Raw genomic sequence first — 16,210 nt, 5'->3', positions numbered from 1 at the left:
ACTGTTTTCAAGGACACATCACCATTTTGCTACCATTTCCCTGTTGGAAGAATGGTAGCCAAAAGGAGTTCCAAACTGTTCAGTTTTAACGTGCATTTTCATGGAGAAGGAAGTGGTAGAGTGTCTTAAGCTGGGAACTGTGGAGTCCAGGCAGTTAGAGATGTCCAACAAAGGTTACAGAGGATGAAAGTATAGACTGTGCAAAACTCCAGAATGGGTCGTAGAGATGCCTTGTAGGGTATGATGCTGGAGGAGTTTGGAAATGGGGTTGGTGGGGGCCATCAGATTAGTGGGAAGTGGTGGGTAAAGCCAGTTGGAATTTGAAAACTAACATGAGGACGTTAAGACTGAGGCTATGTTGCAGGCCATTTTTCTTGGATTCTCCGAGCTCTCTGTGGATGGATTTGCCACACCTCTGGCCAGAAAATGTTACCACTTGGGTCTAGCGTTGACTAAGGACTGTCCTCAAAGCATTTACTGTAAAAGCACATGGAGCTTAATGCTACCAAACTCCAACAGGCCTCCTTACTTTATCACCCATCCCCTCAGTCACACCCAAAGATAAATATTTGACCTGGATGCTTTGAAATGGAATGTTCTGGCCACAAATTACATGCACATTAGAAGTTTTAAATCCAGGCAGAAATTTCATTTGGCAGGACAGACTCCTTTTTTTTTTAGAAACAATGAGGAAACATTTCATTTAAAAAAAAAAGTTCATGGCATTTTGTTAAGAAGGCATAAAATTCAAAATACTTTTCTTGAGAAACTGATTGATGAGGCATTAATAGAATTTTTTGTTTTGTTCAGATTCAAAGCATCGATTGGTTGCTGGTCTCGAGGGGTAATCATAGGATATAAATCCCAAAAGCCTCAAATAAACCCTAAACGACCTAGAATTCCATGTCATCAAATTGAATCTTATTTGCTTGGTCATCATAAATCCTGGTATCTAATTTTTTCAATAGAGTATTGTTCAGTACTTGCATACATTTCTTAAAGGCATTCATATGGCAAGTCAGTGTTTGAGATGTGTGTGAATCTGGGCTTGTCTTTAGATGACTGACAAACAGCTCTGGACATTGCTGTTTGGGTTTTGTCATCTGTAAGGCAGTAGATAATTATAATCAACATGTTCAGAATTGTTATTATTCACCTGGCCTAGAGGTAGCGCACTACCACTACACCAGAAGGGCCTCTGTCAGGTGGAACAGAAGTACAAGGCAAATTAGATCCATCAGCCTGTGAGGAATGAGGGAATCAGAGTCTGGGTTGAAAATTGGTCCATCGTGAGGTGTCTTTTTTTTTAAAGGCAGAAGTCAAGCGCAAAGTATATCACCCACCAGCAATGGTATTGGTACCCATTCTGCTCAGATTTTAGCTAAGTTTGTAGGCCTAATTATTTTAGGCATCCTAGGTAGCCACTTAATGCAAGCATCAAGCTTCTAATTCACCATAGGCCCCAGCTGTAACATAACTGTTTATGGATTCCTCTATGAAGCAAGTTACCAATGAGAAAAGACTTACCAAGATGTTATAAAAATAGAGTGGAGCAACTAGGACTTTTTTTCTACCTGAAGCCTAGGAGGTTGAGGGGTGACCTTTATTGAGGTTTATAAAATCGTAGGGCATAGATTAGATAAATGACAACGGTCTTTTCCAAAGGATGAAGGAGATTAAAACTAGGGAGCATACTTTTAAGGTGAGAGGAGAAAGATTTAGAAAGGACATGAGGGGCAGCTTTTTTACGCAGAGTGGTTTGTGTATGGAATGAGGTACCAGAGGAGGTGCTGGATGCAGGGACAGTTACAATGTTTAAAAGATATTTGGATGGATACATGAATAGGAAAAGTTGGGTAGGTTAAGGGCCAAGTGCTGGCAGGTGGGATTAGTTTAGTTTGGGAATATGGTCAGCCTGTACTTGTTGGATCGAAGGGTCTGTTTTCATGCTGTATGACTCTTAGACACAGTGTCTGGGTCACCCTGCCCTATGTAGCAATGGAGTATAGCCTTTCTTGAGACAGATGGAGCAGGAGAGATCCCTTCAAATCACAGCCTGAAAAATTTGGCCCTTCTCATCAGGTGAGCTGTCTGTGGTCAACACTTCACCCCTGATTATGGGGATCAGAATGGAGGGCTGTCCACAATGGACCCAAAACTAAACTATTACTTTAAATTAGTATTTTGTCCTCTTTAAATAAGACCCTGTTTTCCAAAAAAAAAATCCTCATCAAATGCACTGTAATTCTAACTATTGCCTTCCCAATGACCACGCTAGCTGCAACATTTAGGAGATCAACTCAGATCACAACATGATGGGCTCCCTCGATGGTTTTACTGATTTAACATCTTTCAGGTTTGGAGTTGTTAAATATTCTTGGAGCCTGTGTAACAGTGCTGCAAATCTTTTATGATTCCATTAATAGCCTGGATCAATATCCAATCACTGGTTCTTTGGGCCTACAGGTTGTGGTACTGGAGCGTGTAACCCAGCTGAGTGCTGTTCTCCAGGGAGTCTGTAATTCATGGCGCCAACATCATTATGATGGGTTGACCTGTCAATACAAATCAATGCAGTTCTGTGCAGGCAGAAACCAGAATTTAGCAAACTATCCAAGTTAGAAGCTTCAACTTGTGACAGAAGTCTTGGATTTTTTTTTAAGGGCACTTTTAACTTGGTGCAAAACAAGACCAGGGTTTCACTTAATTCCATTCAGACGTAGATCAGCTATGTAGGAAATCAGCATGCCAGTGTCCTGATAATGATGTCATACCACCATGTCCTTTCTTTTTCCATTACAATCTGAATACATAGAAAGGGCCCATTTATTGCACAAATCCACGCTAACTCTTGCACTTGGCAAGCGAGACAAGTGCTGACTTATATACTTGTAAAATCTTTGTTGCAGGGTACTCGAATTTGACAGAAGTAGTCACTGTTGTATGCATACCTTGACTGTAAGAGAATTTACCTTTTAAGGTCTTCATGTGCCCTAAGTGTTTATATTATGTACATAAAGTTGAGACTCTCCCTAACCATCCGCTATTCCAACTGCACAAATAGATAAATCTGGCTTGCTGTAATGTCTACTTCTTCACTTATTATGTGTTTTACTTTTGTAAATAAATCAATGTATGCTGTTGACCAATCCCTAACAAGTAACTGATATTATTACATCATTATCATTTAACATGATGTTTGACTTCCAAATGCAGTTCAAAAAGTCTGCTGTTTTGCGGCAGTCCTGTTAGGATTAGAATGGTAAGATCTGTTTTTTGGGGGAAGTTATTTAATAAACTGCTATTGAAAACCAAGAGCTTTGATGCCCTCTTAATTCGATTTTTCTTTGGTCTGTTGGATGTATAAAAGAATTTGTTTGAAATGTGCACAATCCTTGACACCAATAATTCCAAGCACTGCAGTATGGGAGAGGGTGCAGAAAAAATTCACCAGGATTTTGACTGGGCCGGAGCAGTTTAGCTATGAAGAGAGACGAAATGGGATGGGTTGCTGTACTAGGAGCAGAGAAGGCTGAGGGGACCTGCTGGAGGTGTAAAAAGTTTTGAGGGGGATAGAAAGCAGATTTGGAGAGAAACCTTTACCCTTTGGTTGAACGGGCAATGACCGCATCGATTTAAGGTAAGGAGCCAGAGGGTTGGAGGGGATTTGAGAGAGAAAGGTTGCAACCATAAATGGGAATCTCAATAAAGTAAGAACTATTCAGATGAACATTTGAAATGTAGTATATGAGACTACAGGCCATGTTCTGGAAAATTAGATCAGTATAAATGGCTGTTTGACCAGCATGGGCTCTTTCCATGTTTTTTTTTTAAAATGTCTGACTCCATGAATGAATACTGTTGTCTATCGATGAGCATCAGACTTTAAATTCTTAAACATTTGAACAGTAGCCGATGGGAAAAGATCCTTTGCACCAGGTAGTTTATCCCATACCATAGAAATACCTCATTTTAGTGCATATCTACATTATTCATCTGGTTTTGTGTGGGGTTATGTAAGATGGTTGTTTAATGTCAACTATGACTGAATTTTATACTTCGGTATTCTAGTTTTGCCACTATCTGCCTGTTTGGTGTTGCCCCAAATCATATACCTGGAGTCCTTGTAATTTTCTGCAAGAATACTCTCTATTTACAACTTGATCTAAGTTTGATATTGTTGAATAGATTCAAGGAAGGCAGCATAACTTCAAGGCAGTTAAATGATATGAAGTGTGACATTCCAGTACAAAGGCCCTAGCCTAACCTTCCATCACATTGTCATGGAATCAATGTGCTGTGTAATAATTACAGTCAGCAGTCTGTAATGCTAGTCATGTAACAGCAATAACATTAGTAAGTGGAGAACCCAGGTTATTTGTAAATCAGAGTTTTTATAATGCTGTAAATAGTCTTAATAAACTTTTAAGACATCTGTCTCAACCAGAACTCCATATTCATAATAGACATTATAAGGGTAACGTAGAAATCCTATCCTACAAGGTATGAGCATTTGACCCAAGAAGCAATATTAATTTATTCTATCTCTTCATATTTGATTACAGCTTCTGTCCCTTTCTTCCTTTCTCTGCTTAATCATGACATCATCACTACATTATTCATTACGCAAGTTACTGGAGTTAATCCCATTGGTCTATACTGTTCATTCCATTGGTTTGGGTAGATCTTAAAGATTATGGGCACTGACCTTGGGGTGCAGGTTCATAGTTCCTTGAAAATGGAGTCCCAGGTGGACAGGATAGTGACTGAGACGTTTGGTATGCTTACCTGTATCAGTCAGTGCATTGAGTATAGGAGTTGGGATTTCGTGTTGCAGTTGTACAGGGCATTGGTTAGGCCATTTTTGGAATACTGCATTCAATTCTGGTCTCCTTGCTACAGGAATGATATTATTAAACTTGAAAGGGTTCAGAAAAGATAAACAAAAAAGGATGTTGCCAGGGTTGGAGGATTTGAGCTATAGGGAGAGGCTGCATAGGCAGGGGTTATTTTCCCCGGAGCATCAGAGGCTGAGGGGTGACCTTGATAGACATTAGTAAATGTCTGAGGGGCATGGATAGGATGAATAGTCAAGGTCTTTCTCTCAGGGTAGCAGAGTCCAAAACTAGAGGGCACACATTTTAAGGTGAGAGGAGAAAGATATGAAAGGGAACTAAAGGACAACTTTCTCATGCAGAGGGTGGTGTGTGTATGGAATGAGCTGCCACAAGAAGGGGTGGAGGTTGGTAGAATTACAACATTTTAAAAGCATCTGGATGGCTAAATGAATAGGAAGTGTTTAGAGGGATATGGGCCAAATGCTGGCAAATGGGACTAGATTAATTTAGGAAAATCGGTTGATATGGATGAGTTGGGCTGAAGGATCTGTTTCTGTGCTGTACGACTCTAACTGTACGACTATCTGAAGAGGGCCAGTGTTCTTGCACTGTGCCAGGTAATATTTTTTCCTTACACCAATACTGCAAATGACTCGTGTATCCTATGAGTAACTCCGGGATCCTGCTATGTGAAAAATAGCTATCGCACTTCCTATATAAACCACTGCACTTTCAAATCCTTTGCTGTATTTGAAATACTTTGAACCACTGCAGTGTGGTGATGTGCTACATAAATACATGTCTGAAATATTTTTCTGGTCATGTTTTATTCATAAATATGCTGCCTTGATGACATGAGCAATTGAGAGAACAGCACGTCTGGTAAAAGCACAAGCTTTTGGAGATCAGTTGTACCAGAGTTTACCTGCTGAACGTTTTCCTTAAATTGCATTTTGCTGTATTGGGGAGCGTGAGGTGCCTGGACATCTGGTTGTGCCTCATTATTTAACCCCAAAGTTACACTGTCCAATTTAATCATAGGATCGAAAGTAAAGCTTTCTCATTCAGGTGACCCAGTTTCCCCTCTGTTCTTTGTCCCTTGTGCTGTACTGTGCTTAAGCCACTTTGTTTTTAAACCTTTTGTCCTGTACTGGCATAACAAACCCCTCTGTTCATCTTTTTCAGAAATTGATTCCAAAACGGTTCCCACAAGTCAACAAGTGAGCACCCAGGTGCAAGTCCTGATAATTTAACATGTTAACCAAACTCTGTAAAGTAACTATTCCAGCTCTGTTCAATTGTCACTCCTGAAAGCACGGGCTTGATATTGAAGCATAATTTCATGTCTTAGATCACTGTCCAGTACCATGTCCAGCTGCCCCAAATGGGCCTGGACAGTCGTTGCCCAAAGGCTGTTTGCTCCTACAGATGGGTATTTAGAATCCAGCCACATCCTTTTCTTTTTGTCAGTATCTTGGAGACCACAGTCTTCTGTGAGAATTGCAGGATTGAGAGTTTTCATTTCACCTAGTTTCTGACTGCTAGGACTGATTATCAACTAACTATGGCATTGGCCAGTAATTAGATTCTTATCCTTAGCGTGACTGTTGAGTGCGACTTCTTGATATAAGCAATAGCATGAATGCTGAGTTTTAAATTATTTTGCGGTATAGTGGCGGGGTTTCCTCGATCAGACACCACTGACCTGAGTGTTGCCCTTTTTGTTAGCTCACATCTCAATTCTATAATAAAGACTGAGTTCTTGTTGAGCCAAATGTCTTGAAGTTTATTCACAACACGAGCTATTTACACTGTTCTCAGATTTGCGCATGGACTGGGTCTGTGCTTATTGATAATGTATATTGCATACAGAGCTAACTGAAGGCACTATCTGACTTCATCGAACAAAGTAACTGAAGAAGTAGAAACCTTTTATGCTGAAATGGCATTTATAGTGTGTGACATGTAACCTGCTTAAAGATACGATGTCTGGCTGGTCTGGAATCTATGCAATAACACAAAATACAGTTGGTTCCTAGGTTAAATTGCTGAACAGAAAATGTCAATGTGTTTAATTCCTTTCTTCCTTACTTTCCCTTATCTGATCTGGATGATTCTAAAATGTGTATTTTCAAATGATGCCGTGTGGCTGATCAGCTTATGGTTTTGTTTGTCTCCTGAACAACTGAGAGCGATACGGCGCCTGCTTTCATTTAGACTCATGTCAGAATGGCTGAGAGATTCACTATGGAGGTCCCAAAGAATGGGTTGATGCAGCAAGTACCGTAATCTGCTTGGCGTGGAACTCGAAGCCAGTTGTGGAGCTTCTCTGCATTTGTTTTTCCTGCTGGGTTTACTCGGCTGCTGCGATGTGGGGGAGGGTGGGATGATTTGAACGGGTTGCCTTTGAAAGCGTGATGGAATACACACCCAGTGTGACAAAAGTCAAGTGCTGTGGTCCATTTGAACACAGTAAATTTGATTTTTTTTTTTGACAGAACATTTCTTTCACAAACACTCTTGACCAGAGACTGCTTCTTTTTAGGTAGCTGCAGAGGTCAGTTGGGTAAAAATAGTTTTTGTACTGAAGGGGATCGGAGTGGGGGAGGAGGGTTGCCCTGATTTGACCCAGAGTTGCAAATTCCTCATTAGGCTTACAGTTTAATGAATGAAATTTGTTCCCAAACTGGACTGTGTTGAATTTCAAGATCGATCTTTGATTTGCTCCTTGCAGTTGGCTGCTAATCTGATTTATAGTTGGTATGGAATTTAATTCTTTATTTCCCCCCCATCGTTCTGGCTTTTTTCTTTATGCTTGCAGTAGTTCCCCGGCTGGATAATATAGCTGCCTTGCTTGTGCTACTGTCGATTCACATATTTAAGGTTAGCTATAACTGTTGTTGGATTTTGTCACTTGACCTCTTTTTTCTTCTTGCTTGACCCATGTATTCCCGCCCCCGCTGACATCAAGACCCTATTTAAAGGTAATCTGAATCTTACAGATATAGCATTCATCCACAGTCAGATGCAGATGATTTCTCCCCGTTTAAACTTGCAACGTGTTGTCATAAGCATTGTTTTAATATCTTCCATGCACATTTCACTGCAGTGCTGACTGAACAGTTGGATCAAGACTAGAAGAAACTGTCTATCTCTAAAGAGAGAGAGGCATGTGTTCATTCGCAGGATTAGAGTTGTTGGCAAAGCCAAAATTTATTGCTCATCCCTAGTTGCCCTTGAAGATGGTGATGTGGCCTCCTCTGTGCTACTGCTGTCCATGTTCTGACATGATTCCCACATGTTACCAAATGGAGATTTTGGAGAGTTTGGCCAAGCAAAGTAGTAGTAGTGACCAGGAGTATAATCTGGATAATTGTGTCAATGTAATGACTATTAGTCATGGCTAGCAATGGCTTGGTTGGTGATTCTCCCACTCCCACTCCCACTCCCACTCCCACTCCCGACTGTTGGTGTTTAACCTGAGGGTCAACAGGCCTCGAGCAAAAGGACATGTTGAGAAATCTCAGTCAGTGTAGGAGTTTCATGAGGGCTGTTGTATAAATGGGGAAAGGCTTCCGAAATCTGAAGCACAAAGAGTTTGGGAGTCCTGGTTCAGGACTGTCAAGGTTAAATGCAAGTTCAGCTGGCAGATAGGAAGCTAAATTTAGTTATGGTCTTCATTTCAAGAAGATACAAGAGCAGAGATGTACTGCTGAGGCTGTATGAGGGTCTGGTCTGACCACATTTAGAATGTTTTGGGTCTTGTATTGGAGGATGGATGTGCTGGCATTGGAGGGATCCAATGGAGCTTTACAAAAATGATCCTGAGGATGAAGGACTTGTCATATGAGGAGCGGGTGAGGACTCTGGGTCTGTACTTGATGGAATTTAGAAGGATGAGTGGGGAGATCTGATTTGAAACTTGCAGAATACTGGATAGATATAGGAGACACTAGACCCAAGGGCACAGCCTCCGTGAAGGTAAGACCCTTTAGAACTGAGATGAGGAATTTCTTCAGCCAAAGGGTGGTGAATCTGTGGAACATGATTGTCACAGAGGGTTTTGGAGGCTAAGTTAAGTGTATCTAAGACAAGTTCTTGATTTAATAAGGAGATCAAGGGTTACTGGGAGAAGGCAGAAGAATAGGGTTGGGAAACTTTTCCGGCATGATCAAATGGTGAAGCAGACTTGATGGGCTGAATGACCTAATTCAGCTCGTATATCTATGGTCTTATGGATGCAGTGCTAAGCTGGGGCTCCATCAGCCCTTTTGGATGGATATCAGGCATCCCATAGCGCTCTTTTGAAGAATGGAGGGTGAGCATTCCTCTGACCAATATTTATCCTCCATTATCATCACAAAAATAATTATCTGCCTATCATCGCACTACTTTGTGTGTCCTTCTGTTTGCAAATAAGTTGCCATAATTTACAAAAGTGTCTACACTTCACGTTGATTGTAAAACACTTTGCAACATCCAATGGTGATGAAAGGTATTATGTAGAAGCAACTCTCTTTATCCACAATTATGAGTACACCACCATCTAACTTGTAATTGAATGAAAATGTTTGCATCAAACTTGGTCACATTTTCCTTTGTTAACCAGGGTAATGGCTGCAACTATCTGGCATAAGTTAAATATATTTTATGATCATTTTTGTATGGGGATATATCCAAATCTGAAAGAGTTTAGAAGCTTTCATAAACTGAGTATCTTTGGAAATTATAATTTCATCTAACACCCTTGAAGAGATATTTTCAATCATCCCTGATGTTGTGTCTCAATGTGCAGACTCCCTTTGCACTCTGTTTTGACACCTCTGCAGTTCAACATCTGTTACAGTACCTCTCAACAGTAATCACTTAGCAGTCTCCCATATCCTGTTCTCATTCTATAATGTTTATAGTCATCTGTGTTGGGGGCACAATTACAGACCATTTATGCAACTTCCCTCGGGGTTTTGGTCATGGTGTTTCTTAAACTTTGATTGTTTTGCCGACATATGTGCTATTGACCTAAAATCAACTCCTGATGATATGTCTGCCAAGTCCCTCTGTTATTCTGTTATTGACTATCTGAAAAATTTAAATGTTGGAGTATTAAGAATCCTTTGTGACTGAGTCAGCACCCTGTAAACATTCCAAAGTTGTTCCTGCTCTTTTGGATAGTTATTGTGTGTCTGGTTGCAATCAGATGATTTAAAAAGTTTATTCATGTCGTATCTCGAGACGCCTACAAAATAAGGGCACGGCAGATCCTCCTTGATCAACTTTGTGCTAATTGCTGTTGACATATCAAGACTTTGAAGTTGTTTCCTTGTTTTGTTAAATTACTGTGGTGTTTTCTTGTCCTGTCATAATCGTAACCACAGCAAATTATAAGGATATACACAAAAGCTTTTGAGAATGAGGAATGTAGGCAAAGTTTGATATGTGATATGCCCGGGGTGGGGGGGTGGAGGAGAAGGAGGAGGAGGCTACAGCGTCATAAGTCTGGCACGTATCCCAAGAATATCCATAATGTATACCACGGAAATCCAGGTGTGCCAACGGAGAGCCATATTAAATTGATAAGTTTCAGATTTAAATCTGTGGTGACATTTAAGAGTTTGAACTGCACATGTGTAATTGGGTTTTGTGGCACTGTGGTAGGACCCCTAACTCTGGGCCAGAGAGTTGGGTTCCAGTCCCACCTGCCCCCAAGGTATAAAAATATGTTCTGAAATCATGCTTCAGCAAAATGACTGTGTAAGAGTAGTGTATTGGGTGATGGGTTACAGTTGGTAGAATCCCTATTGTGAAAATCCTGAGTGCCACAACAGTGCAGGGCATCTGTTTAGGAAATGTAACTAAACACCACCAGGCAACAATCTTAGCGTCTCTGAAATAGAAACTGTTCCAAGTATCTCCAATATAATTGTCGTAATGCTCATCAAGCCACATTGCAAGAGATGACCAAAAGCTTGCTTAATAAATTGGAATTGAAGGAGGGTTTTAGAGGTGAGAGAGGGGTAATAAGTTTAGGAGGAGAGCTTTTGGACTCTGTGGCTGGTGGAAGGCAGTGCAGAAAAGATCAGACTCTGAGTGGCAGAGTGTTCTTTTGAAGTGGGAAGGAAGTGTTGTGTTGCGCAGGGGACATGACAGTAGTCAGTTTGGAAGAGGTCCATAGAGTGGGAAGCAGCGCAAAGGATAGAAATATTTGGCAGAAAATTGGAATTTTCGGCAGAGGCAGAGGTGAAGGGTGGGCAGGACTTGGTGCATGATAGGATATGGACTGTAGGATTCTCAATGAGCCCATGAGATTGAAGGATGAGCTGCTGAGTTGAACTAGAAGGAATAGCTGAATTCCTTCTGTCTTTGGCCAGCGTTAATGTCGGTGATCATATATTGCCACATGTTCGAAAGGAATACCGGTCAGAGGCTACCACATTGAAACGTTGATTCATTTATCCTCTCTCTCGCTTCCCCTCTCTGCCACCCTTCCATTCCCCTTCTATCTTTCCGCCCTATCTCTCTTTCACTACTTCTTCTGCCCAACACTATCTCTCTCCTCCGCTCCTTCTCTTTTTTTTTCCCCCCTCCCTGTCACCTCTCTGCACCCCTCCTCACTTCTCGCCACCCCCCCTCCCCCTCCCCTCTCTCCCCTCCCCCTTTCCGCTTTGTGCTTCCTTCGCTGGGCGCTTGTGATTATCTGCCACCTCTGAGCAGTATTTATACAGCAACTTATTATTCTGTCAAAACATTTCAAGCTACTTCACACAATGAATTACTTTGAGGAGTGCAGTGATTGTTGCACAAGTGTCTCAGCCATTCTGCAGTAGCAACAATCCACAAGAAGATGCAAAATGAATCTCCATGGTTGGTTTCTTTTGGATCAATCTGGCTGAGGATGGAATGTAGCTCAGGACTGAATAATAGTTGACAGGACACCCTTTAGATACTTTATATTTAAAATGTGGAACCTCCTACAGTGGGGGCTGGAAATAGACTGTTCTTGGTTTGTGGCTTGAATATGCAACCTTCTGTCCCAGAAGAATTACCAACTGAGCCGGCCTAATGTAAGTAATACTACTACTGCATGAAAAGAAAGAGCCTTGCATTGATGATGTGCCTTTTGTGACACTGCATGGGCCAGCATTTATTGCCCGTCGCTAGTTGTCACTGATCAGGTGACAGTGAGCTGCCTTCTTGAACAGTTACAATCCATTTTAATGTAACTAGACCCACAAACCAATCAGGTGGGAATTCCAGGATTTTGACCAAGTGACACTGCAGTAGCGGCAATATATTTGCAAATCAGAATGGTGAGTGGCTTGGAAGGGATCATGCAAATGATTGTGTTCCCATGTATCTGCTGCTGTCGTCCTTCGAGATGGATGTGGTCACGGGTTTTGAAGGTGCTGTCTAAGGAGCCTTGTTGAATTTCAGCTGTGCATCCTGTAGCTTGTACGCACTGCTGCTACAGAGTGCTGGTGGTGGAGGGAGTGGAGTTTTGTTGATGTGGTGCCAATCAAGCAGGCTACGTTGTTCTGGATAGTGTCAAGCTTCTTGAATGTAATATTCATTATGCAGGCGGAAAACTAGAGTAAACAAAAACGGTAAATAAAAACCAAAAGAATTGCGGATGCTGTAAATCAGGAACAAAAATAAAGTTGTTGGAAAAGCTCAGCAGGTCTGGCAGCATCTGTGAAGGGAAAAATGGAGTTAACGTTTCAGGTCTGGTGACCCTTCCTCAGTGTCTGTGTGTGTAAATAAAAATAGTGCTGGAGAAACTCCACAGAACCTGTCAGACCTGAGAAAAAACAGATGATTTTTGCATCTGATATGACTAGTCCTTAGAAAGCTAGAGGCTGTGCACTGAACATCTATTGTACGCTCTACCTGATTCTTCCCTTCACAGTTATTCCAGACTACCCTGGGCTTCAGACTGTCTCTAGGGAGACATTCTTCCTGATGTCAGGCCCAGATTTTCCTTTTACTATCCTATCTCTTAGTCTTAAAAAGTGTGGAGCTGTCTCCTTTAGTAAATCACGCAGGATCTTTAAGCGACTGACTCTCCAATGTAAAATTAGTTTGATCTTTAGCTGCTCTGAAAGGGAATTTGGAGATTCCTTTCAGTAGTAACATTAATGAAAAATTAGATGAAGAATTAACACCTAAATCCATCTTCTTTAAAATGTGTCCCCTGCCCCCACCATCAAAAAGTTATGAGACTCGAGTTTTTACTAATTCACAGTGCTGTAACTGTGCTATGAAATATTAACCCCTGGCTTTACTTTCAGGAACAGACTGACAGGACATGGTCGGCATTTTCTGCCGTTATGAAATTCGACCCATTGAAGTAATTTTCTTTTCTAATTCCTTGCTGTCACTTCTCTATCATGGAAAGCATGACTATTAATTTGAAAGTTGCGAATAGAATCAAAAGTGAATGATTTAATTGCAGTCTGGGTCCGTGCAGTAAATGCAGCACAGCAGGCAATCCCAGGCCACCGCGTGATGGGTCTGACAGATCACTGATCCTATCTTATTTCATGAGCATTGAATCAGACACCCATTTTTGAAAAAGAATGAGACCGCTGTCAATTCCCAGTGAGTGATCTAGCCCAGCCTGCTGGCCTGATTGTGAAGCCTCCACGCCGATTATTCGGTGCAGCGTACATAATGAGTGGTAAATTGGGTTCACTTTGCTGACAGGTCACCTGTATTCAGTGTGAAGTTACAGATGCAGCAATTGCTGAGAGAGTCTGATTATTACACTGGGTGAATTGATTGGAAAAGATCTGCCCAAAGAAGGGAAGAAAATGCAGAGAAGCTTTAAGCCATTAACTCGTGAGAGCACTGTTCGGTGTGGCATATTGCTTTTCCCTTCAGTGTGTTTTCTTTTAAAATGTGAAGCGGTTCAAGATGCTTTTGGTTTCTGTGTGCACCAACATCACCACCTTTGTTGGATGGCATTGCTCGCTCCCATTAGGAGAACCATTTCAGAGAATCTTTAAAATTATTGCAGCACAGGAGGCAGCTATTCAGCCCATGTCTGCAGCAGTTCCCTGAAGAATAAATCATTCATTCATTGGTGGCCATTCTGCTGCCTTCTCACTGTCATCTTGAAAATTCTCCCTTTCCACGGAGCACTCTAATGTATCCTTTTTGAATGCTTCAGTTAAATGTGTCTCCACCCACCCCCCACACCTTCTCCTAGCAACCCTCCCTCCTTTCCCTCCTGTCCCTCCCTTGTTCACCTCCATCCTTCACCCTGCCCCGATCCCCTCCCTCCTTTCGCTCCTGCTCCCCTCTCTCTTTTCCATCTTTTCCTTCTTGCGCCCCCCCACCAACTCCCCTCACTTCCTCCCCCAACATTGAAATTCTGAAGAAGGGTCGAGACCCAAAACGTCAGCTTTCCTGCTCCTCTGATGCTGCTTGGCCTGCTGTGTTCATCCAGCTCTACACCTTGTTATCTCAGATTCTCCAGCATCGGCAGTTCCTACTATCCCTTCCCAAAGTGCTTTGTTTCAGAAACAAGGTACTGTGGTGTTGCCCAATCTCCAACAAGTCAAGTTTTTAACCTCTTGGATACTGGAGCGACCCAAAAGGAAAATACTAAACGTTTTAAACAAATGTGTCTTTTTCAGCCTCGGTGTGCAATTCTTTTCCTGTTGATGTATGAAATTATGGAGTTGAGGGTCCAAAGGCTGTTTTCTGGGAGGGTTGTTGAAGCCTCCACACACACACGTCCCACCGGAACTGGTGACCTAATACCTGCAGGAATTGCGGCCTTGAATTTTCCACACATCCATCCCGAGTTGTGATCCTTTTTGTGGGTGAGACGTTAATATTAATGTCTGATGCTATACACCGCAGAGTGTGAAGATTCTGCTTGCCAGTGAGAAACCTTGTAGATATTGCCAAAACTCTTCAACATGTGTATTAATTAAAGCCATTCCGGGGGGTTTTATCTGCATTTTATAACGTTTGCTATTGTAAAAGGGTCACATCACCGCAGTCTGAGGGGGCCATAGGGCTGTGCTCTCATTAGAGAGACACGACCGGTGGTGGTTTAACCTGAGAGGGTCAACACTCCTCAGACGAGGGGAGTGGTTGAAAAGGTGGGACCTCCATGGTGACTGCCAGCCAGTGTGGGAATCAAACCTGCGCTGTTGACCCACTGCTCTGCAAACCAGCCGTCTAGCCACCCGAGCTAATCGACTCGATCCCCGCCCCCCCAAAACCACTCAAAAAGAAGACAAAGGCTCTTTGGCTGCCTTGACAGTGATTGGAGCATTCCTACCAACCAGGATTGATGGCTTCAAATTACCTGTTGCCACATTTTAGTGATTTTATTTTTTAAAAGTGCTATATTGTTCATCACAGTCTTCCTTGGACATTTTTAAATAATATGAAGCTACACGTACTACATGGTGTTCTACCTCCTTCAACTGTTAATGTGTTGAACAGACATTAGTAGCATGTATCAATCTTTTCCAACAACATCAAAACTGTTGAGCTCCTTTCTCCCTTCCATGTCTCCCTTTGTTTTTTGCCCTTCTATTATCTTTAGGCATTGTAAACCCTATTCTGGCTTCTCCTTCATTCATCAAAGGATTGATTCGTCAGTTGTGTGTTTCTGGCAAGTAGCACATTTTTGCAGGGAGCAGTAGCGGAGGATTGCCCATTTCTTGCCTTAAAATGAATATATGGGGGGGAAAAAAAACAAAGGAGTGGCTTGCTGGTTTCTTGCTGGGAGCATCTGATTATCATTAGGGCATTCCTTGTTAACTTCCCTCTGTTAAATTCCATCTGTTAGACCTTGATGTTGAGCCTAGACACCCCACTGGGATTTTCTTGATTTCAAATAAAAGAAAGGTGAGTGAACCTTAATACTTTGAAGAGCCAGTGAAATGGGGAATGATAAAACTTCCAGGTAGTGTGGTGTTTAGTAACTGAACAGCGGAGGATTCAACAATCTTAGAACATTCCCTGAGTATGTTCAGCCATGCTTATTTGGTGCCATACTTGTATTTGAGATCGCTGGGTTCGAGCCCTATTCTAGTGCTTGAGCCTACAAATTGAGCTGATGCTCTAGTGCAGTACTGGATGGAGAGTTAGAATCATAGAATCCCTGCAACATGGAAGCAGCCCATTCGGCCCATGGATTCTCCACTGACCCTCTGAAGAGCATCCCTATAAACCCTGCATTTACCATGGCTAATCAACTTAGCCTGCACATCCCTGCACACTAGGGGCAATTAGCATGGCCAATCTACCTACCTGGCACATCCTTGGACTGTGGGAGGAAACCGGAGCATCCAGAGGAAACCCGCGCAGACATGGGGAGAGTGTGCAAACTCCATATAGATAGTCGCCCGAGG

The 16,210-nt window shown here is 42.1% G+C and overlaps 1 protein-coding gene across 1 annotated transcript in view; it reads left to right on the top strand.

Annotated features, from left to right (window-relative positions):
• chico (TLE family member 5) overlaps positions 1-861 on the top strand; it is a 58,756-nt gene extending 57,895 nt beyond the window's left edge. Inside the window, exon 5 of the mRNA XM_048613927.1 lies at positions 811-861. Coding sequence (XP_048469884.1) covers positions 811-861 — 51 coding nt within the window. The remainder of the gene's footprint in view (positions 1-810) is intronic.
• Positions 862-16,210: the final 15,349 nt, after the last annotated feature.

Source organism: Rhincodon typus, chromosome 29, assembly GCF_021869965.1.
Source record: "Rhincodon typus isolate 14 chromosome 29, sRhiTyp1.1, whole genome shotgun sequence".
Classification (NCBI taxonomy): domain Eukaryota; kingdom Metazoa; phylum Chordata; class Chondrichthyes; order Orectolobiformes; family Rhincodontidae; genus Rhincodon; species Rhincodon typus.
This window is presented reverse-complemented; position numbering and strand designations above follow the sequence as displayed.